The sequence below is a fragment of the Ranitomeya variabilis genome, chromosome 4 (genome assembly GCF_051348905.1).
Source record: "Ranitomeya variabilis isolate aRanVar5 chromosome 4, aRanVar5.hap1, whole genome shotgun sequence".
Lineage (NCBI taxonomy): Eukaryota > Metazoa > Chordata > Amphibia > Anura > Dendrobatidae > Ranitomeya > Ranitomeya variabilis.
This window is the reverse complement of record NC_135235.1, coordinates 390,133,676-390,155,942: the sequence shown is the minus strand read 5'-3', so window position 1 is coordinate 390,155,942 and position 22,267 is coordinate 390,133,676. Positions and strand designations below refer to the sequence as shown.

At 44.5% G+C, this 22,267-nt stretch overlaps 1 protein-coding gene across 2 annotated transcripts in view; it reads right to left on the bottom strand.

Moving 5' to 3' along the window:
• The window catches only part of LOC143767163 (uncharacterized), a 69,601-nt gene that overhangs the window by 3,029 nt on the left and 44,305 nt on the right, over nucleotides 1-22,267 (bottom strand). For both annotated transcript variants that reach the window (XM_077255226.1, XM_077255227.1), the window contains exon 7: nucleotides 19,006-19,209. In XM_077255226.1, the coding sequence (XP_077111341.1) occupies nucleotides 19,006-19,209 (204 nt within the window). The remainder of the gene's footprint in view (nucleotides 1-19,005; nucleotides 19,210-22,267) is intronic.

Sequence of the window (22,267 nt, the reverse complement as noted above, 5' to 3'; positions counted from 1 at the left end):
TGGTGATACTATGGCCTGTGCTACACTGTCAGTTAAAATGAAACAGTAGCACTACAAAATTATTTAGGAATAATTGCAGTCCAAATTAATACATTAGATTGTATGTAAATGGATGAACTTAAGCTGCCATTTAAAGGACTGCTCCAATGTTTAATTTTATTTCCCTGCTGGAGCGGTGCCACCAATCCAAGTTCATTGCACCTAGTATTACACTTACAAGCTGCGGTCTTCTTTTATAGGGGCTGCTCTGGTCGGAGTCCAGCAGGTTGTGACCTACTGGATTGCTCCAGTGTTTGCTTGGCGGACTAGAGGTCACAACTCAATATAAGTCTATGAGAGCTAGAACAAGGCTAGAATGAGGCTCTCAGACTTATATTCAGAGCTTGAGACAGTTACCTCTGATTTTCGGTCAGTGAGAAGTCACGGTCACAAGATGGCAGCCTGGACCGAAGCGGTTATGGGAAGAGCTAAAGACGTCTGCTAGTAAATATAAGGCTAGGTGCAAGGAAATTAGATTAGTAGCACCACTACAGCACTAAAATAAAAAAATTGCTGGAGTGGTGCTTTAACCCCTTCATGACCCAGCCTATTTTGGCCTTAATGACCTTGCCGTTTTTTGCAATTCTGACCAGTGTCCCTTTATGAGGTAATAACTCCGGAACGCTTCAACGGATCCTAGCGATTCTGAGATTGTTTTTTTGTGACATATTGGGCTTCATGTTACTGGTACATTTAGGTCGATAATTTCTGAGTTTATTTGTGAAAAAAACGGAAATTTGGCGAAAATTTTGAAAATTTTGCAATTTTCACATTTTGAATTTTTATTCTGTTAAACCAGAGAGTTATGTGACACAAAATAGTTAATAAATAACATTTCCCACATGTCTACTTTACATCAGCACAATTTTGGAAACAAATTTTTTTTTTGCTAGGAAGTTATAAGGGTTAAAATTTGACCAGTGATTTCTCATTTTTACAACAAAATTTACAAAACCATTTTTTTTAGGGACCACCTCACATTTGAAGTCAGTTTGAGGGTTCTATATGGCTGAAAATACCCCAAAGTGACACCATTCTAAAAACTGCACCCCTCAAGGTGCTCAAAACCACATTCAAAAAGTTTATTAACCCTTCAGGTGTTTCGCAGAAGCAACATGGAAGTAAAAAATGAACATTTAACTTTTTAGTCACAAAAAGAATCTTTTAGCAACAATTTTTTTATTTTCCCAAGGGTAAAAGGAGAAACTGGACCATGGACGTTGTTGTACAATTTGTCCTGAGTACGCTGATACCTCATATGTGGGGGTAAACCACTGTTTGGGCGCACGGCAGGGCTCGGAAGGGAAGGAGCGCCATTTGACTTTTTGAATGAAAAATTATCTCCATCGTTAGCGGACACCATGTCACGTTTGGAAAGCCCCCGTGTGCCTAAACATTGGAGCTCCTCCACAAGTGACCCCATTTTGGAAACTAGACCCCCAAGGAACTTATCTAGAGGCATAGTGAGCACTTTAAACCCCCAGGTACTTCACAAATTGATCCGCAAAAATGAAAAAGTACTTTTTTTTCACACAAAATTTCTTTTAGCCTCAATTCTTTCATTTTCACATGGGCAACAGGATAAAATGGATCCTAAAATTTGTTGGGCAATTTCTCCTGAGTACGCCGATACCTCATATGTGGGGGTAAACCACTGTTTGGGTGCACGGCAAGGCTCGGAAGGGGAGGCGTGCCATTTGACTTTTTGAATGGAAAATTAGCTCCAATCGTTAGCGGACACCATGTCGCGTTTGGAGAGCCCCTGTGTGCCTAAACATTGGAGCTCCCCTACAAGTGACCCCATTTTGGAAACTAGACCCCCCAAGGAACTTATCTAGATGCATAGTGAGCACTTATAACCCCCAGGTGCTTCACAAAAGTTTATAACGCAGAGCCGTGAAAATAAAAAATAATTTTTCTTTCCTCAAAAATGATTTTTAGCCCAGAATTTTTTATTTTTCCAAGGGTAATAGGAGAAATTGGACCCCAAATGTTGTTGTCCAGTTTGTCCTGAGTACGATGATACCCCATATGTGGGGGTAAACCACTGTTTGGGCGCACGGCAGGGCTCGGAAGGGAAGGCACGCCATTTGGCTTTTTGAATGGAAAATTAGCTCCAATCATTAGCGGACACCATGTCGCGTTTGGAGAGCCCCTGTGTGCCTAAACATTAGAGCTCCCGCACAAGTGACCCCATTTTGGAAACTAGACCTCCCAAGGAACTAATCTAGATGTGTGGTGAGCACTTTGAAACCCCAAGTGCTTCACAGAAGTTTATAACGCAGAGCCATGAAAATAAAAAATAATTTTTCTTTTCTCAAAAATGATTTTTTAGCCCACAATTTTTTATATTCCCAAGGGTAACAGGAGAAATTGGTCCCCAAAAGTTGTTGTCCAGTTTCTCCTGAGTATGCTGATACCCCATATGTGGGGGTAAACCCCTGTTTTGGCACACGTCGGGGTTCGGAAGGGAAGTAGTGACGTTTTGAAATGCAGACTTTGATGGAATGCTCTGCGGGCGTCAGGTTGCGTTTGCAGAGCCCCTGATGTGCCTTAACAGTAGGAACTCCCCACAAGTGACTCCACTTTGGAAACTAGACCCCCAAGAGAACTTATCTAGATGTGTGGTGAGCACTTTGAACCCCCAAGTGCTTCACAGAAGTTTATAACGCAGAGTCGTGAAAATAATAAATGTGTTTCCTTTCCTCAAAAATATTTTTTAGCCCAGAATTTTTTATTTTTGCAAGAGTAACAGGAGAAATTGGACCCCAAAAGTTGTTGTCCAGTTTCTCCTGAGTACGCTGATACCCCATATGTGGGGTTAAACCACTGTTTGGGCATATGCCGGGGCTCAGAATGGAAGTAGTGACGTTTTGGAATGCAGACTTTGATGGAATGGCGGGCATCATGTTACGTGTGCAGAGCCCCTGATATGCCTAAACAGCAGAAACCCCCCACAATTGACCCCATTTTGGAAACTAGACCCCCCAAGGAACTTATCTAGATGTGTGGTGAGCACGTTCAACCCCCAAGTGCTTCACAGAAGTTTACAACGCAGAGCCGTGAAAATAAAAAATCATTTTTCTTTCCTCAAAAAAGATGTTTTAGCAAGCAATTTTTTATTTTCACAAGGGTAACAGGAGAAATTGGACCCCAATATTTGTTGCCCAGTTTGTTGTGAGTATGCTGATACCCCATATGTGGGGGTAGACCACTGTTTGGGCATATGCTGGGGCTCGGAAGGGAAGTAGTGGCATTTGAAATGCAGACTTTGATGGAATGGTCTATGGGCGTCACATTGCATTTGCAGAGCCCCTGATGTGCCTAAACAGTAGAAACACCCCACAAGTGACCCCATTTTGGAAACTAGACCCCCCAAGGAACTTATCTAGATGTGTGATGAGCACTTTCAACCCCCAAGTGCTTCACAGAAGTTTATAACGCAGAGCCGTGAAAATAAAAAATAATTGTTCTTTCCTCAAAAATTATGTTTTAGCAAGTAATTTTTTATTTTTGCAAGGGTAACAGGAGAAATTGGACCCCAAAAAGTTGTTGCCCAGTTTGTCCTGAGTACGCTGGTACCCCAAATGTGGGGGTAAACCACTGTTTGGGCGCACGTTGGGGCTTGGAAGGGAGGGAGCACCATTTGACTTTTTGAACGCAAGATTGTCTGGAATCAATGGTGGCGCCATGTTGCGTTTGGAGACCCCTGATGTGCCTAAACAGTGGAAACCCCTCAATTCTAACGTCAACACTAACCCCAACACACCCCTAATCCTAATCCCAACTGTAGCCATAACCCTAATCACAACCCTATCCCCAACACACCCCTAACCACAACCCTAACCGCAACACACCCGTAACCCTAATTCCAACCCTAACCCTAATCCCAACCCTAACCCTAATCCCAACCCTAACCACAACTGTAACCCCAACACACCCCTAACCCTATCCGTAACCCTAACCACAAGCCTAATCTTAACCCTATTTCCAACCCTAGCCCTATTTCCAACCCTAACTCTAAGGCTATGTGCCCACGTTGCGGATTCGTGTGAGATTTTTCCGCACGATTTTTGAAAAATCTGCAGGTAAAAGGCACTGCGTTTACCTGCAGATTTACAGCAGATTTCCAGTGTTTTTTTGTGCGGATTTCACCTGCGGATTCCTATTGAGGAACAGGTGTAAAACACTGCGGAATCCGCACAAAGAATTGACATGCTGCGGAAAATACAACGCAGCGTTTCTGCACGGAATTTTCCGCACCATGGGCACAGTGGATTTGGTTTTCCATAGGTGTACATGGTACTGTAAACCTGATGGAAAACTGCTACGAATTCGCAGCGGCCAATCCGCTGCGGATCCGCGGCCAATCCGCTGCGGATCCGCGGCCAATCCGCTGCGGATCCGCGGCAATCCGCTGCGGATCCGCAGCCAAATCCGCACTGTGTGCACATGCCATAACCCTAACCCTACCCCTAACCCTACCCGTAACCCTAACCCTACCCCTAGTTCTAACCCTAACCCTAGTGGAAAACGAAAAAAAAAAAAAAATAAATAAAATTTCTTTATTTTATTATTGTCCCTACCTATGGGGGTGATAAAGGGGGGGGTTTATTTATTATTTTTTTTATTTTGATCGCTGTGATAGAACCTACCACAGCGATCAAAATGTACTTGTAAGGAATCTGCCGGCTGGCAGATTCGGCGGGCGCACTGAGCATGCGCCCGCCATTTTGGAAGATGGCGGCGCCCAGCGAGGAGACGTACGGACACCGGGAGGATCGGTAAGTATGAAGGGGTGGTGGGGGGGTGGATCGGAGCACAGGGGGGGTGAATCCAAACAAGGAGGGAGCGGACAGGAGGACGGGGGAGCCGGCAGGCGGACGGAGGGGACCGGACCCCATAACGGAGGACTGGGGGGGCGATCGGTGGGTGTGGGGGGGTCACTTCAGTATTTCCAGCCATGGCCGATGATATTGCAGCATCGGCCATGGCTGGATTGTAATATTTCACCAGTTTTTTAGGTGAAATATTACAAATCGCTCTGATTGGCAGTTTCACTTTCAACAGCTAATCAGAGCGATCGTAGCCACGGGGGGGGGGTGAAGCCACCCCCCCTGGGCTGAAGCACCACTCCCCCGGTCTCTGCAGATCGGGTGAGATTGGAGTTAACCCTTTCACCCGATCTGCAGGGACGCGATCATTCCATGACGCATACGCTGCGTCATAGGTCGGATTGGCACAGACTTTCATGACGCAGCGTATGCGTCAAAGGTCGGGAAGGGGTTAATATAGAAAATCAATTTGTAGTAATACAAAAAGTTACAGTTTAGCCAGGCCTTAACATCCAGAAAAATTGCTAATAGCTGTCTGTTTTATAGGGAATCTGTCAATAAGATCAACACTCTCCTCCCTTGCCAGACCTCGTATAAGGGTATGCAGGAAATGTACAGTGGGTATAGAAAGTATTCAGACCCCTTTACATTTTTCACTCTTTGTTTCATTGCAGCCATTTGGTAAATTCTAAAAAGTTCCTTTTTTCCCATTAATGTACACTCTGCACCCCATATTGACTGAAAAAAACCCAGAAATGTAGTAATTTTTGCAAATTTGTTAAAAAAGAAAAACTGAAATATCACACGGTCATAAGTATTCAGACCCTTTGCTCAGTGTGGAGTAGAAGAACCCTTTTGAGCTAGTACAGCCATGAGTCTTCTTGGGAATGACGCAACAAGTTTTTCACACCTGGATTTGGGGATCCTCTGCCATTCTTCCTTGCCGATCCTCTCCAGTTCCATCAGGTTGGATGGTGAACATTGGTGGACAGCCATTTTCAGGTCCCTCCCGAGATGCTCAATTGGGTTTAGGTCAGGGCTCTGGCTGTGCCAGTCAAGAATGGTCACAGAGTCGTTCTGAAGCCACTCCTTTATTTTAGCTGTGTGCTTAGGGTCATTGTATTGTTGGAAGGTGAACCTTCGGCCAAGTCTAAGGTCCATAGCACTCTGGAAGAGGTTTTCAGGATATCTCTGTACTTAGTCGCATTCATGTTTCCTTCAATGACAACCAGTCGTCCTGAAAAACACCCCCATAGCATGATGCTGCCTTACCATGTTTCACTGTTGGGATTGTATTGGGCAGGTGATGAGCAGTGCCTGGTTTTCTCCATACATAAAGCTTAGAATTATAACCAAAAAGGTCTATCTTCGTCTCATCAGACCAGAGAATCATATTTCTCATAGTCTGGGAGTCCTTCAAATGTTTTTTAGCAAACTCTATGCAGGTTTTCATATGTGTTGCACTGAGGAGAGGCTTCCGTTGTACCACTCTGCCATAAAGGCTCGACTGGTGGAGGGTTGCAGTGATAGTTGATTTTGTGGAACTTTCTCCCATCTCCTTACTGCATCTCTGGAGTTCAGGCACAGTGATCTTGGGGTTCTTCTTTAATTCTCTCACCAAGGCTCTTCTCCCATGACTGCTCAGTTTGGCTGGATAGCCAGGTCTAGGAAGACTTCTGGTGGTCCCAAACTTCTTCCATTTAAGGATTATGGAGGCCACTGTGCTCTTAGGGACCTTGAATGCTGCAGAAATTCTGTTGTAACCTTGGCCAGTTTCTCTGACCCCATGATTCTTATTTGGTCTGACATGCACTATGAGCTGTGAGGTCTTATATAGACAGGTGTGTGCCTTTCCACATCAAGTCCTATCAGTTTAATTAAACACAGCTGGACTTCAATGAAGGAGTAGAACAATCTCAAGTAGGATCACAAGGAAATGGACAGCATGTGATTTAAATAGGAGTGTCTGAGCAAAGGGTCTGATTACTTATGACCATGTGATATTTCAGTTTTTTTTTATTAAGTTTGCAAAAATTTCTACATTTCTGTTTTTTTTTTTTTCAGTCAAGATGGGGTGCAGAGTGTACATTAATGCGAAAAAATGAAGTTTTTTTTTAATTCACCAAATGGCTGCAATGAAACAAAGAGTGAAAAATGTAAAGGGTTCTGAATACTTTCCGTACCCACTGTAAATCCATTAAGTCCTCTACATCTTCAATGTGATGCTATATTCCTTGGTAATTAGAATTTCTATTCACAAGCAAAGGAGGCATTATGTGGTCTGGACATTAGCAATCACTTAACAAACCTTTGCCTCCTCCGGTTGTTTCCACGCCCAACACCAGCCTCTTTAGCTTGATTGATGGCTCACTGTCTGAGGTAAGGCAGCAGGCAAGGATATCAGTGAGCTATCAATCAAGGTAAAGAGGCTGGTGATGGGTGGGGAAACAACCTCGGGAAGCAAAGGCTTGTTAAGTAATCTGTCATGCCCGAAGCACTGAATTTCTTATTTGGATATGACTGAAAACGCTAATTACTCAGGAATGAAGCAACAGATATAAGATGTAAAGAAATTGATGGCATTGCATTTCAAATAACTTTATTTTATAAATATATAAAAAGAAAATATATATTTTATATATATTTATATGTATATGTACTGTATATAAAATATATGTACAGTTAGGTCCAAAAATATTTGGACAGTGGCGCAAGTATTGTCATTTTAGCTGTTTACCAAAACAGAGAAAAGATACAGTTATATAATCAGTATGGGCTTAAAGTGCAGACTTTCAGCTTTAATTTGAGAAGATTCACATCCTAATTGAAGTAAGGGTTTGGGAATGAAATATCTTTAATATGTAGTTGTCTCTTTTCAAATGCACATAAAGTAATTTGCCAATTATCTCAAAAAATATCTAATGGGCTGCATTGGCTACTCCCTCATTAATACATCATCAATTAAGCAGGTCTGGAGCTGATTCAAGGTGGGGCATTTGCATTTGGAAGCTGTTGCTGCGAATCCATAACATGAGGTCAAAGGAACTCTCAATGGAAAATAAAAAGACCATCATTAGGCTGAGAAAAAGAAGAAATCCCTCAGAGAGAGATGACAGAAATATTAGAGTGGCCAAATTAACAGTTTGGTACATTCTGCCATTGATCCTTGATAGCAGTCTGCTGCCAACTTGGTATGATGGGGGTCCTTCAAAAGGTGCCATCATGTGTTTGTCGGAGAAAAACAAGAAATAGGGGCTTCCACTTTTTGCTTCCAGGATTCTTCAATACTGTATTAAAATCCAAAGTTAAAACACAACGTGTTTAGACTAACCAGCCTTCATTAGGTGAATACTTAAAAAAAACAAACATGCAACCTATTTATACCTTTTCTGGTGTTAGTAGTGGGCGGTGCTCATTTGCATGTCAAATACTTTCAAAGCACTTATCCTCACTTTTTCTTTTTTCTATACCTTTCCTTAATTTCTTTCTTTCTTTACTCATATCCATAAAGATATAATGCAATAGATTTAGTGTCGCTATCGTATAGAACTCCAAAACACCGTATTTTTCGGACTATAAGATGCACAGGACCATAAGACGCACCCCAAATTTTCAGAATAATAATAAAAAAAAAATAATGTGTCAAATGGGGGTCCGTCTTGCAGTCTGAATTCAGCTTACCAGGGAAGGGATCGGCACAGGTGGAGGAGTGGTCACAGGGGTCATTCGGTGGTCCAGGCTGGTGCGGTGGCCTTCGGGAAATCCCATCCCAAGCTGGTGTGGTGGCTGCTCTCTCCTGGGGCAGGGGCTCTGTGCTGGGGCAGGGGGGCTCTGCTTGGGCAGGGGGGCTGTGCTGGGGCAGGGGGGCTGTGCTCTGGGGCAGGGGCTGTTCTCCGGGCAGTGGCAGCGGCTCCCTGTGCTTCGTTGGGGGCTCTGCCGGCATTTCATCAAAGCCCGGAGGCTCCCGCACATCCGTTGCTGCCATGTTGCGGTGGCCTGAGGGAACATGGCCTCCGGGAGCATGGCCGCCAGGCCGGGAGGTGGTGCATGCTCAGATTCAAATCTTGGCAACGATGGTCGATGCAGTGTTGACGGCATGGGCAAGCATGGCTTCCAATGTCACTGGGTCAGTAGTGTTTACTGATGATGAGACTGAAGACAGAAGCAGTCACATGAATTCTGAAGTGTAAGGGGCTATAGTTTGCTCAGATCCAATCAAATGCTCTAAGGTTAACGGTGCTTCACAGTACAGATGGACAAAGATCCAAAACATACTGCTAAAACAACCAGGAGGGTTTTTTTAAGGCAAAGAAGTGGAATATTCTGCAATGGCCGAGTCAATAACCACGTCACTCTCAACCTCATCGAGCATGCATTTCACATGCTTAATACAAAACTTAAAGCAGAAGACCCACAAACAAGCAACAACTGAACTAAACTGCATTTAGCGCCTGGCAAAGCATCATCACAAAGGAAGAGCCCAGCGTTTGGTGAAGTCCATGGCTTCCAGACTTCAGGCAGTCATTGCCAGCAAAAAATTCTCGACAAATTATTAAAAATATACATTTTATTTATGGTTAAGTTCATTTTTCCAATGACTGTTGAGCCCCTGAAGTGAGTAGGCTTTGAAAAAAATCGTGGCAAATACTAAACGTTTCACAGGATATTTTTGTGCATCTTCTTTAATTAAACCTGAAAGTCTACACTTTAATTGCATCTCATTGTCTCATTTTAAATAAAAAAAAAATAGTGGCATGCAGAGCCCATATCAACAAGATTCGGTCACTGCACAAATATTTCTAGACCTAAAAGAGAGAGACTGAGAAAGAGAGACAGAGAAAGAGAGAGGAAAAAGGAGAAAGAGAGCGCGGACGGACCTATTGTTTTGGACTAAACTGCTGGTTGTGGGATAAATGAACTCTACGTAAACTCTATCAGCATACAATAACGGTTCAAACAGTACCGCCGCTCAGAGCACTATGGCGTGGCCAATCATTTAACTACACTTTCCTACCCGCTTGTTTTCCCTCTATCTCCACCCTTCTCTTTGATTGACAGCTCTGGCTTCATAGAGAACGGTTGAGATAGATGGAAAACAAGCAGGTGGGAACGTGTGTATAAATGATTGGCCCCGCAATGATGCACCAAGCACCTGGACTTAGTTTGAAAAGTCATTCTGTGCTCACAGAGGTTATTTCTCCACCACTGCCAGAATCTTTTGGTCATGCAATTGGCAGTGAAGCAAAGAGAAAAGGAGCAGGACACAAGCAGTGTGTGTGTGTGTGTTTATATATATATATATATATATATATATATACTAGCTATTGAACCCGTTCTACGCCCGGGTGGCGAGCATTTATATTGGAATATGGTCTCCATCCTGGTATGTGCTGCTCCTATCCTGTCATATGCTGCTCCATCCTGCGCCCCCATCCTGTCATGTGCTGCTCCACCGTGTCATGTGCTGCTCCATCCTGCGCCCCCATCCTGTCATGTGCTGCTCCACCGTGTCATGTGCTGCTCCATCCTGCATCCCCATCCTGTCATGTGCTGCTCCACCGTGTCATGTGCTGCTCCATCCTGCGCCCCCATCCTGTCATGTGCTGCTCCACCGTGTCATGTGCTGCTCCATCCTCATCCCCATCCTGTCATGTGCTCCCATCCTGCGCCCCCATCCTATCACGTGCTGCTCCATCCTGCGCCCCCATCAGTGCGGGCGGCTGTGCTGAGTGCGGGCGGCTGTATGTGGCTGTGCTGAGTGCGGGCGGCTGTATGTGACGTGGCTGTGCTGGGTGCGGGCGGCTGTGCTGGGTGCGGCAGCTGTGGACGGCTGTGCTGGGTGCGGTGGCTGTGCTGGGTGCAGCGGCTGTGCTGGGTGCAGCGGCTGTGCTGGGTGCAGCGGCTGTGCGTGGCTGTGCTGGGTGCGTCGGCTGTGCGTGGCTGTGGGCGGCTGTGCTGGGTGCGGCGGCTGTGCTGGGTGCGGTGGCTGTGCTGGGTGCGGCGGCTGTCCGTGGCTGTAGGCGGCTGTGCGTGGCTGTGCTGGGTGCGGAGGCTGTGCATGGCTGTGGCGGCTGTGCGTGGCTGTGCTGGGTGCGGCGGCTGTGGGTGGCTGTGCTGGGTGCAGCGGTTGTGCGTGGCTGTGGGCGGCTGTGCTGGGTGCGGCGGCTGTGGGCGGCTGTGCGTGGCTGTGCTGGGTGCGGCGGCTGTGCGTGGCTGTGGGCGGCTGTGCGTGGCTGTGGGCGGCTGTGCTGGGTGCGGCGGCTGTGCTGGGTGCGGCGGCTGTCCGTGGCTGTGGGCGGCTGTGCGTGGCTGTGGGAGGCTGTGCGTGGCTGTAGGCGGCTGTGCGTGGCTGTGGCGGCTGTGCATGGCTGTGCTGGGTGCGGCGGATGTGCTGGGTGCGGCGGCTGTGCTGGGTGCGGCGGCTGTGCTGGGTGCGGCGGCTGTGCTGGGTGCGGCGGCTGTGCTGGGTGCGGCGGCTGTGCGTGGCTATGGGTGGCTGTACGTGGCTGTGGGCGGCTGTGCTGGGTGCGGCGGCTGTGGTCGGCTGTGCTGGGTGCGGCGGCTGTGCGTGGCTATGGGTGGCTGTACGTGGCTGTGGGCGGCTGTGCTGGGTGCGGCGGCTGTGCGTGGCTGTGCTGGGTGCGGCTGTGCGTGGCTGTGGGCGGCTGTGCGTGGCTGTGGGCGGCTGTGCTGGGTGCGGCGGCTGTGCGTGGCTATGGGCGGCTGTGCTGGGTGCGGCGGCTGTGCGTGGCTGTGGTCGGCTGTGCTGGGTGCGGCGGCTGTGCGTGGCTATGGGTGGCTGTGCGTGGCTGTGGGCAGCTGTGCTGGGTGCGGCGGCTGTGCGTGGCTGTGGGCGGCTATGGTCGGCTGTGCTGGGTGCGGCGGCTGTGCGTTGCTGTGGGCGGCTGTGCGTGGCTGTGCTGGGTGCGGCCATTTTCTTGGTCCTGCTCCCGGAGTCGGCGCCTGCGCAGTCCGCGCTTTCCGGCGCCATTTTCTTGAAGACACTGCAATGTGTCTTCAAGAAAATGGCGCCGGAAAACGCGGACTGCGCAGGCGCCGATTCCGGGAGCAGGGGGACAGTCACGGCCCGGAAGCACGTCGGTGGAACGGGTCAGGTAAGTATACTCACCCTCCGCCTCCTGGCTCGTCCCTGCTTGTCCGGTGGAGATCGCGGTGTGCGTTCAGCGCTTACGCATACCGCGATCTCCTGGGAGCGTCGCTCTGTGCGGTCCAGACTGCGCCGGCGCTTGCGCTTGCGCAGTCTATAGAGGCTTCGGACAGAGTGACGCTCCCAGCGTTATATTATAGATATATATATATATATATATATATATATATATATATATACACACACACAGTACAGACCAAAAGTTTGGACACACCTCATTTAAAGATTTTTCTGTATTTTCACGACTATGAAAATTGTACATTCACACTGAAGACATCAAAACTATGAATTAACACATGTGGAATTATATACTTAAAAAAAAGTGTGAAACAACCGAAATGATGTCTTATATTCTAGGTTCTTTAAAGTAGCCACTAGGGTTGAGCGACTTTTCCTTTTTTGAGGTCGAGTCGGGTTTCACGAAACCCGACTTTCTCAAAAGTCGAGTCGAGTGAAATCGGCCGATCTTCTTGAAAAGTCGGGGTCGGGGATCGGCCAAAACACGAAACCCAATGCAAGGTAATGGAAAATCTATATAGTTTTATATTTACTTCAGAGCGATATATGTGAAAAGCCGGTAATTCAATTGCTGGCTTTTCATTTCTCCTGCCTAAACCCGACATGATATGAGACATGGTTTACATACAGTAAACCATGTCATATCCCCCTTTTTTTTGCATATTCCACACTACTAATGTTAGTAGTGTGTATGTGCAAAATTTCGGCGCTGTAGCAATTAAATTTAAGGGTTAAATCGCGGAAAAAATTGGCGTGGGCTCCCACGCAATTTTCTTCGCCAGAGTGGTAAAGCCAGTGACTGAGAGCAGATATTAATAGCCTAGAGAGGGTCCATGGTTATTGGCCCCCCTGGCTACAAACATCTGCCCCCAGCCACCCCAGAAAAGGCACATCTGGAAGATGCGCCTATTCTGGCACTTGGCCACTCTCTTCCCACTCCCGTGTAGCGGTGGGATATGGGGTAATGAAGGGTTAATGCCACCTTGCTATTGTAAGGTGAGATTAAGCCAGATTAATAATGGAGAGGCGTCAATTATGTCACCTATCCATTATTAATCCAATTGTATGAAATGGTTAAAAAAAACACACACACAATATTGCAAAGTATTTTAATGAAATAAACACACAGGTTGTTGTAATATTTTATTGTTCTCTCAATCCACCTGAAGACCCTCGCTCTGTAACAAAGGAAACATAATAAACCAACAATATACATACCATTCGTAGATCTGTAACGTCCCACGATGTAAATCCATCTGAAAGGGTTAAAATATTTTACAGGCAGGAGCTCTGCTAATGCAGCTGTGCTCGTGCCTGTAAACCCCGGGGAATGAAGGAAATGTAGGTCAATGACCTATAGTTACCTTCAGTCGCGGTGATGCGCCCTCTGCTGGATGTCCTCATATGACGTCGAGAGTGGGAAAAAGTTCCCAGGCTGCAGTTCATGAGGACATCCAGCAGAGGGCGCATCACCGCGACTGAAGGTAACTATAGGTCATTGACCTACATTTCCTTTGTTCCCCGGGGTTTACAGGCACGAGCACAGCTGCATTAGCAGAGCTCCTGCCTGTAAAATATTTTAACCCCTTCAGATGGATTTACCTCGTGGGACGTGACAGATCATCTGAAGGTATGTATATTGTTGGTTTATTATTTTGCAAAGCGAGGGTCTTCAGGTGGATTGAGAGAGCAATACAATATTAAAACAACCGGTGTGTTTATTTCATTAAAATACTTTTTAATAATGTGTGTGTGTGTGTGTGTTTTTTTAACCCTTTCATACAATTGGATTAATAATGGTTAAGGTGTCATAATTGACGCCTCTCCATTATTAATCTGGCTTAATGTCACCTTACAATAGCAAGGTGGCATTAACCCTTCATTACCCCATATCCCACTGTGACACGGGAGAGGGAAGAGAGAGGCCAAGTGCCAGAATCGGCGCATCTTCCAGATGTGCCTTTTCTGGGGTGGCTGGGGGCAGATATTTGTAGCCAGGGGGGGCCAATAACCATGGACCCTCTCTAGGCTATTAATATCTGCCCTCAGTCACTGGCTTTACCACTCTGGCGGAGAAAATTGCGCGGGAGCCCACGCCAAATTTTTCCGCGATTTAACCCTTAAATGTAATAGCTACAGCGCCGAAATTTTGCACATACACACTACTAACATTAGTAGTGTGGAATATGCAAAAAAAGGGGGGATATGACATGGTTTACTGTATGTAAACCATGTCTCATATCATGTCGGGTTTAGGCAGGAGAAATGAAAAGCCGGCAATTGAATTACCGGCTTTTCACATATATCGCGCTGAAGTAAATATAAATATATATATATATATATATATATATATATATATATATATATATATATATATATATATATATATATATATATATGTCTCAATGACATAAAATGAAACCCGACTTTGGAGCGAAGATCGCCGACGGCCGACCCGATCCCACAGTGAGATCGGGTCGGGTTTCACGAAACCCGACTTTCCCAAAAGTCGGCGACTTTTGAAATTGGCCGATCTGTTTCGCTCAACCCTAGTAGCCACCTTTTGCTTTGTTGACTGCTTTGCACACTCTTGGCATTCTCTTGATGAGCTTCAAGAGGTAGTCACCGGGAATGGTTTTCAATTCACAGGTGTGCCCTGTCAGATTTAATAAGTGGGATTTCTTGTCTTATAAATGGGGTTGGGACCATCAGTTGTGTTGTGCAGAAGTCTGGTGGATACACAGCTGATAGTCCTACTGAATAGACTGTTAGAATCTGTATTATGGCAAGAAAAAAACAGCTAAGTAAAGAAAAATGAGTGGCCATCATTACTTTAAGAAATAAAGGTCAGTCAGTCCAAAAAATAGAGCTAACTTTGAAAGTGTCCCCAAGTGCAGTGGCAAAAACCATCAAGCGATAGAAAAGGTGAACGGATGGACTCTGCATGCCTGGTTCCCACCGTGAAGCATGGAGGAGGAGATGTGATGGTGTGGGGGTGCTTTGCTGGTGACACTGTTGGGGATTTATTCAAAATTGAAGGCATACTGAACCAGCATGGCTACCACAGCATCTTGCAGCGGCATGCTATTCCATCCGGTTTGAGTTTAGTTGGACCATCATTTATTTTTCAACAGGACAATGACCCCACCTCCAGGCTGTGTAAGGGCTATTTGACCAAGAAGGAGAGTGATGTCGTGCTACGCCAGATGACCTGGCCTCCACAGTCACCAGACCTGAACCCAATCGAGATGGTTTGGGGAGAGCTGGACCGCAGAGTGAAGGCAAAAGGGCCAACAAGTGCTAAGCATCTCTGGGAACTCCTTCAAGATTGTTGGAAGACCATTCCCGGTGACTACCTCTTGAAGCTCATCAAGAGAATGCCAAGAGTGTGCAAAGCAGTCATCAAAATAAAAGGTGGCTACTTTGAAGAACCTAGAATATAAGACATAATTTCAGTTGTTTTTATTATTATTATTTATTATTATAGCGCCATTTATTCCATGGCGCTTTACATGTGAGGAGGGGTATACATAATAAAAACAGGTACAATAATCTTGAACAATACAAGTCACAACTGGTGCAGGAGGAGAGAGGACCCTGCCCGCAAGGGCTCACAATCTACAAGGGGTGGGTGAGGATACAGTAGGTGAGGATAGAGCTGGTCGTGCAGTGGTTTGGTCGATCGGGTTGGTGGTTACTGCAGGTTGTAGGCTTGCTGGAAGAGGTAGGTCTTCAGGTTCTTTTTGAAGGTTTCGATGGTAGGTGAGAGTCTGATATGTTGTGGTAGAGAGTTCCAGAGTAGGGGTGATGCACAAGAGAAATCTTGCATTCGATTGTGGGAAGAGGAGATAAGAGGGGAGTAGAGAAGTAGATCTTGTGAGGATCGGAGGTTGCGTGCAGGAAAGTACCGAGAGACGAGGTCACAGATGTATGGAGGAGACAGGCTGTGGATGGCTTTGTATGTCATGGTTAGGCTTTTGTACTGGAGTCTCTGGGTAATGGGGAGCCAGTGAAGGGATTGACAGACAGGAGAGGCCGGGGAATAGCGGGGGGACAGGTGGATTAGTCGGGCAGCGGAGTTTAGAATAGTTTGGAGGGGTGCGAGAGTGTTAGAGGGGAGGCCACAGAGCAGGAGATTACAGTAGTCGAGGCGGGAGATGATCAGGGCATGGACTAGCGTTTTTGCAGATTCTTGGCTTAGGAATGTACGGATCCGTGAAATATTTTTGAGTTGAAGGCGGCAGGAAGTGGAAAGGACTTGGATATGCGGTTTGAAGGAGAGATCAGTGTCAAGGATTACCCCGAGACAGCGAGCTTGTGGGACTGGGGAGAGTGGGCAGCCGTTTACTGTAATGGATAGGTTCGTTGGGGGAAAGACAATGAATTCTGTTTTGTCCATGTTAAGTTTTAGAAATCTAGCGGAGAAGAAGGATGAAATAGCGGATAGACATTGAGGGATTCTGGTTAGTAGGGTGGTGATATCTGGTCCAGAGATGTAGATCTGTGTGTCATCAGCATAGAGATGATACTGAAAACCGTGAGATTCTATGAGCTGTCCCAGGCCAAAAGTGTAAATGGAGAAGAGCAGGGGCCCTGGAACTGAACCTTGCGGGACTCCGACAGATAGGGGGCGAGGTGGTGTGTGAATGGGAGACGATGAATGTTCGGTCAGTTAGGTATGACGAGATCCAGGATTGGACCAAGTCTGTGATGCCAAGGGATGAGAGGGTCTGTAGTAATAGGGAATGGTCCACTGTGTCAAAGGCAGAGGACAGGTCCAGGAGGAGGAGGATAGAGTAGCGTCGCTTGCTCTTGGCGGTTAATAAGTCACCTTAGTTAGGGCAGTTTCAGTGGAGTGGTGTGACCGGAAACCTGATTGTAAGCGGTCGAAAAGGGAGCAGGAAGATAGATGGTAGGACAGTTCAAAATGGACGTGTTGTTCCAGTAGTTTTGAGGCATAGGGGAGAAGTGATATGTTTCCCACTTTTTTTGTTAAGTATATAATTCCACATGTGTTAATTCATAGTTTTGATGCCTTCAGTGTGAATGTACAATTTTCAGAGTCATGAAAATACAGAAAAATCTTTAAATGAGGTGTGTCCAAACTTTTGGTCTGTACTGTATTAAAATATATATATATGTATATATATATATATATATATATATATATATATATATATATATATATATATATATATATATATATATATATATATACACACAGCTCTGGCAAAAATTAAGAGACCACTCCAAAATGTTTAGTTTGTCTGATTTTTCTCTTTATAGATATATTTTTGAGTAAAATGTAAGTTGTTCTTTTAGTCTATAAACTGCTGACAACATGTCTCCGAATCTCCAAGCAATAAATTCTGTATTTTTTTCTGACAAAGAAAAATGGTCAAAATAGAAAAAAAAAACCAGTGCTTTCAGACCTCAAATAATGATCATTTAGAAACAACAATACTAATGTTTTAACTCAGGAAGAGTTCAGAAATCAATATTTTGTGGAATAACCATGGTTTTTAAATCACATGCATCTTGGCATGCTTTCCAGCAGTCTTTCACACTGCTTCTGGAGCAAAAATGTAAGCAGTTCTTCTTTGTTTGATGGCTTGTGACTATCCATCATCCTCTTGATTACATTCCAGAAGTTTTCAATGGGGTTCAGCTCTGGAGATTGGGCTGCCCATGTGAAAGGGATTTGATGTGTGGTGGTCTCTTAATTTTTTTTTGGCCAGAGCTGGAGGATAGATAGATAGATAGATAGCTAGATAGATAGATAGAAGAGTGGTGTATCTGTGTATTGAGGTAGCTGGGTGTGCGTAGTTTGATGTAGTAGTGTTGTATGTGCATCAATGTAGAAGTACTGTGTGTATACTGATGTAGCAGAACTGTGGGAGTATTGATGTAGCAGAGCTGTGTGTGGTATGAATGTTGATGTAGTAGAGTGATATTTGTACTGTTGTAGCAGAGCTGTGTATCTGTTTGCGTTGATGCAGAAGAGATGTGTGAGAGTGTATGTGTTTGCATTGATATAGCAGAGCTGTGCGTGTATGGGTGTGTATTGATGAAGTGGAGCTGTGTGTGTACACAATGAGGGCCTCATACCATGTGGAAAGGAATATACTGTGGGGGCCATTTTAAAAAGTTGGGAGGTATGGCTATGGCAGAAACTCTCCAACCAAGAAGCTTGGTTTTCGACATCTTCATGGTTTTTAAAGAGTTTCTGCTTCAAAAACTAAGCAAAAAAAAAACTCTCTCAGTAGGAACACACCCTAAGGAAGAAATTACGTAGTTCATTTTTAGACTATCTATTTCACTTTGTATTAATCTATAATCTGAACCTACATATAACATCAGAACTATGACGTTTTCTATGTTTCACAAGAGCTGATTTACGAGTGAAACATTTCTCACAATCTTGACATGAATATGGACTCTCCTCCGTGTGAGTTCTCTGATGTCCAACTAGCTGTGCTTTTAAAGTAAAACATTTCCCACAATCTGAGCATGGAAATGGCTTCTCTCCTGTGTGAGTTCTCTGATGTCCAACAAGATGTGATTTTATACTAAAACCTTTTCCACATTCTGGACATGAAAATGGTTTTTCCCCTGTGTGAGTTCTCTGATGTCTAACAACATGTGATTTCCTGGTAAAACATTTCCCACATTCTGTACAAGAATATGGCTTCTCACCTGTGTGAATTTTCTGATGGTCAACAAGATGCGATTTCACTGTAAAACATTTTCCACATTCTGAACATAAAAATGGCTTCACCCCTGTGTGAGTTCTTTGATGTCTAACAAGATCCGATTTATGGTTAAAACATTTCACACATTCTGAGCATGAAAACGGCTTCTCATTTCTGTGAATTCTCTTGTGTGCAGAAAAATTTATTATGGTCTTAAAATGTTTCCCACATTCAGAACAAGTAAATAGTTTACCTCCTCTGTGACCTGTACAGTGGTGATCACTTTGTGACCAATCAGATGATGGTTTCTGGAATTGTAAAGGATCACTAGACAGATCTTTGCTGTGAAGGCTTGATGATAAATTTGTGGTAGAGTGTTCCCCATATGCACTATTGTATTTTACTGTATATTCTGGAGTAAAAAGGAGATGTCCATCCAGGCTATTGGTGCTTTCATCTGTTAGAAAAAAAATACACTTGTAAAGGCTCTGTAGATATTTGCATAAGATTTATTTTGCTGTTCATTTAACTCCTAAATGCAAAGTTAACAAAATTCGAAACAGTCTTCACCCCTTAGTGACAGAGCTAACTTTGACCTTAATAACCAGGCAAATGGTTGAAATCTGACCAGTGTCAATTTATGTGGTAATAATTCTGGAACGCTCCAATGGATTCCAGTGATTCGGAGATTGTTTTTTCATTACATATTGTACTTCATGCTAGTGGTAAAATGTGGTTGATATGATTTGAAAATATTTATGAAAATATCAAAAATTTGACCAACAAATTGTAAATGTAACAATTTTCACATTTTAAATTTGTATGCCCTTAAATCAGATAGTTATACCACATAAAATAGTTAATAAATAACATTTCCCACATGTCTACATTTGCATCATTTTTGAAACATCAAAAAGATCAGCAATTTCTAATTTTTCCAACAAAATTTACAAAACCATTTTTTTAGGGACCACATCACATTTGAAGTGACTTTGGGGGGCCCGTATGTCAGAAAATATGCAAAAGTGAAACCTTTCTAAAAACTGCACCCCTCAAAGTCTTCAAAACCACATTCAAAAAGTTTATTGATCCTTCAGATGCTTCACAGGAATTAATGGAATATGGAAGGAAAAAAATGAACATGTTACTTTTTTTTCACAAAAATTTTACGTTAGCACCAAATTTTTTACTTTCACAGGGGTAACAGGAGAAAATGAACAGCAAAATTCGTTGTGCTATGTTTCCTGAGTACACCGATATCCCATATGTGGGGAAATACTACTATTTGGCTGCACAACAGGGCTCAGAAGGGAAGAAGCACCTCTTGAGTTTTTGAGTGCAAAAATAGCTGGAATCAAAAGCGGATGCCATGTTGCATTTGGAGAGCCCCTAATGTGCCTAAATAGTGGAAACTCCCCATAAGTGACACCATTTTTGGAAACTAGACCCCTAAATGAATGTATATAGATATATGCTGAACACCTTGAACCCCTGCGTGTTTCACAGACGTTTATAACATAGAGCCGTGAAAATAAAAAAATCCCACTGTTTTCCCACAAAAAAATGTTCTTTTAGCCCCAAATTTTGCATTTGCACAAGGATAACAGAAAAAATGGGCATATAATTTGTTGTGCAATTTATCCTGAGTATGCCGATGCCCCATATGTGGAGGTAAACTACTGTTTAGGCGCACAGCAGGGCTCAGAAGGGAAGGAGCGCCCATTTGACTTCTTGAACACAAAATTTGCTGGAATCATTAGCGGATGCCATGACGCACTTGGAGATCCCCTGATTTGCCTATACAGTGGAACCCTCCACAAATGACCCATTTTGGAAACTAGACGCCTCAAGGAATATTTCTAGATTGTGATGAGCACCTTGAACATACAGGTGCTTCACAGAAGTTTATAATGTTGAACTGTGAAAATGAAAAAAAAAATGTGGCAAAAATGTTGATTTTGCCCTAAATTTTCATTTTCACAAGGGTAATAGAGCAAAATTGACCATAAGATTTGTTGTGCAATTGCTGAAAAGTAATTTTGAGGCACAGTGCAAAGCTCAGAAAGGAAGAAGTGCCATATTGGAGTTCCGATTTTGCTGAAATGGATTGAGGGTGCCATTTCACATTGGCATAGGCCCTGAGGTGTCAGAACAACAGAAACCCCCCATAAATTATGTCATTTTACAATCCACACCTTTCAGTGAATTCATCTAGGGGTGCAGTGAGCATGTTAACACCACATGCGCCTCACAGAAATTCATACCATTGGGTGTAAAGTAAGAATAATTACATTTTTACCGCTAAAATGTTGTTTTAGCTCCAAATTTAAAATTTTTATATCAGCTATTAGGACAAAATGGACCTCTCAGTTTGTTGTGCAATTTCTCCTTACTACACCAATATTCTACATGTAATTGGGAACTACCGTATTTTTCGGATTATAAAGACGCACTTTTTTCCCCAAAATATGACGGTAGCAAACTTCAGACGGGCCCGGACATGTACTGGCTTAAGCAGGGGGACACGTCTGGCACTGCATGATCTGAGTCCCTCGTGGCGTAGTGTATTACTGATGGTAGCCTTTGTTACGGGGTCCCAGCTCTATGGAGGTCATTCACTAGGTCCCCCCATGTGGATTTGGGATTTCTGCTCACTGTTCTTGTGATCACTTTGACCCCATGGGGTGAGATCTTGCGTGGAGCCCCAGATCGGGGGAAATTATCAGTGATCGGGGAAATTATCAGTGATCTTGTATGTCTTCCATTTTCTTATTATTGCTCCCACAGTTGATTTCATCACACCAAGCTGCTTGCCTATTGCAGATTCAGTCTTCCCAGCCTGGTGCAGGGCTACAATTTTGTTTCTGGTGTCCTTCAACAGCTCTTTGGTCTTCACCATAGTGGAGTTTGGAGTGTGACTGTTTGAGGTTGTGGACAGGTGTCTTTTATACTGATAACAAGTTCAAACAGGTGCCATTACTACAGGTAATGAGTGGAGGACAGAGGAGCCTCTTAAAGAAGAAGTTACAGGTCTATGAGAGCCAGAAATCTTGCATGTTTTTAGGTGATCAAATACTTATTTTCCACCATAATTTGAAAAATAAATCTTGCCAAATCAGACAAGGTGATTTTCTGGATTTGTTTTCTTAATTTGTCTCTCATAGTTGTGGTCTACCTATGATGTCAATTACAGGCCTTTCTCATCTTTATAAGTGTGAGAACTTGCACAATTGGTTGCTGACTAAACACTTTTTTTTCCTCACTGTATATTATATATATATACAGTGGCGTAACTACCACGGTCGCAACGGTCGCTACTGCGACCGGGCCCGGCGGGTCAGGGGCCCGGCAGGTCAGAGGCACACAACACCATGTTGCAGTGCAGGAGATTCCTCCTGCACGGCAACAGTCCGAGGCATATCTAAGGGGAGGGGGCAGCCGGGGTATGTGAGAGGTAGGAAGCAGCTCTAGTCATCACGGTGAGACAGCTTCTCCTGCTCTGCAGCCCCGGGACA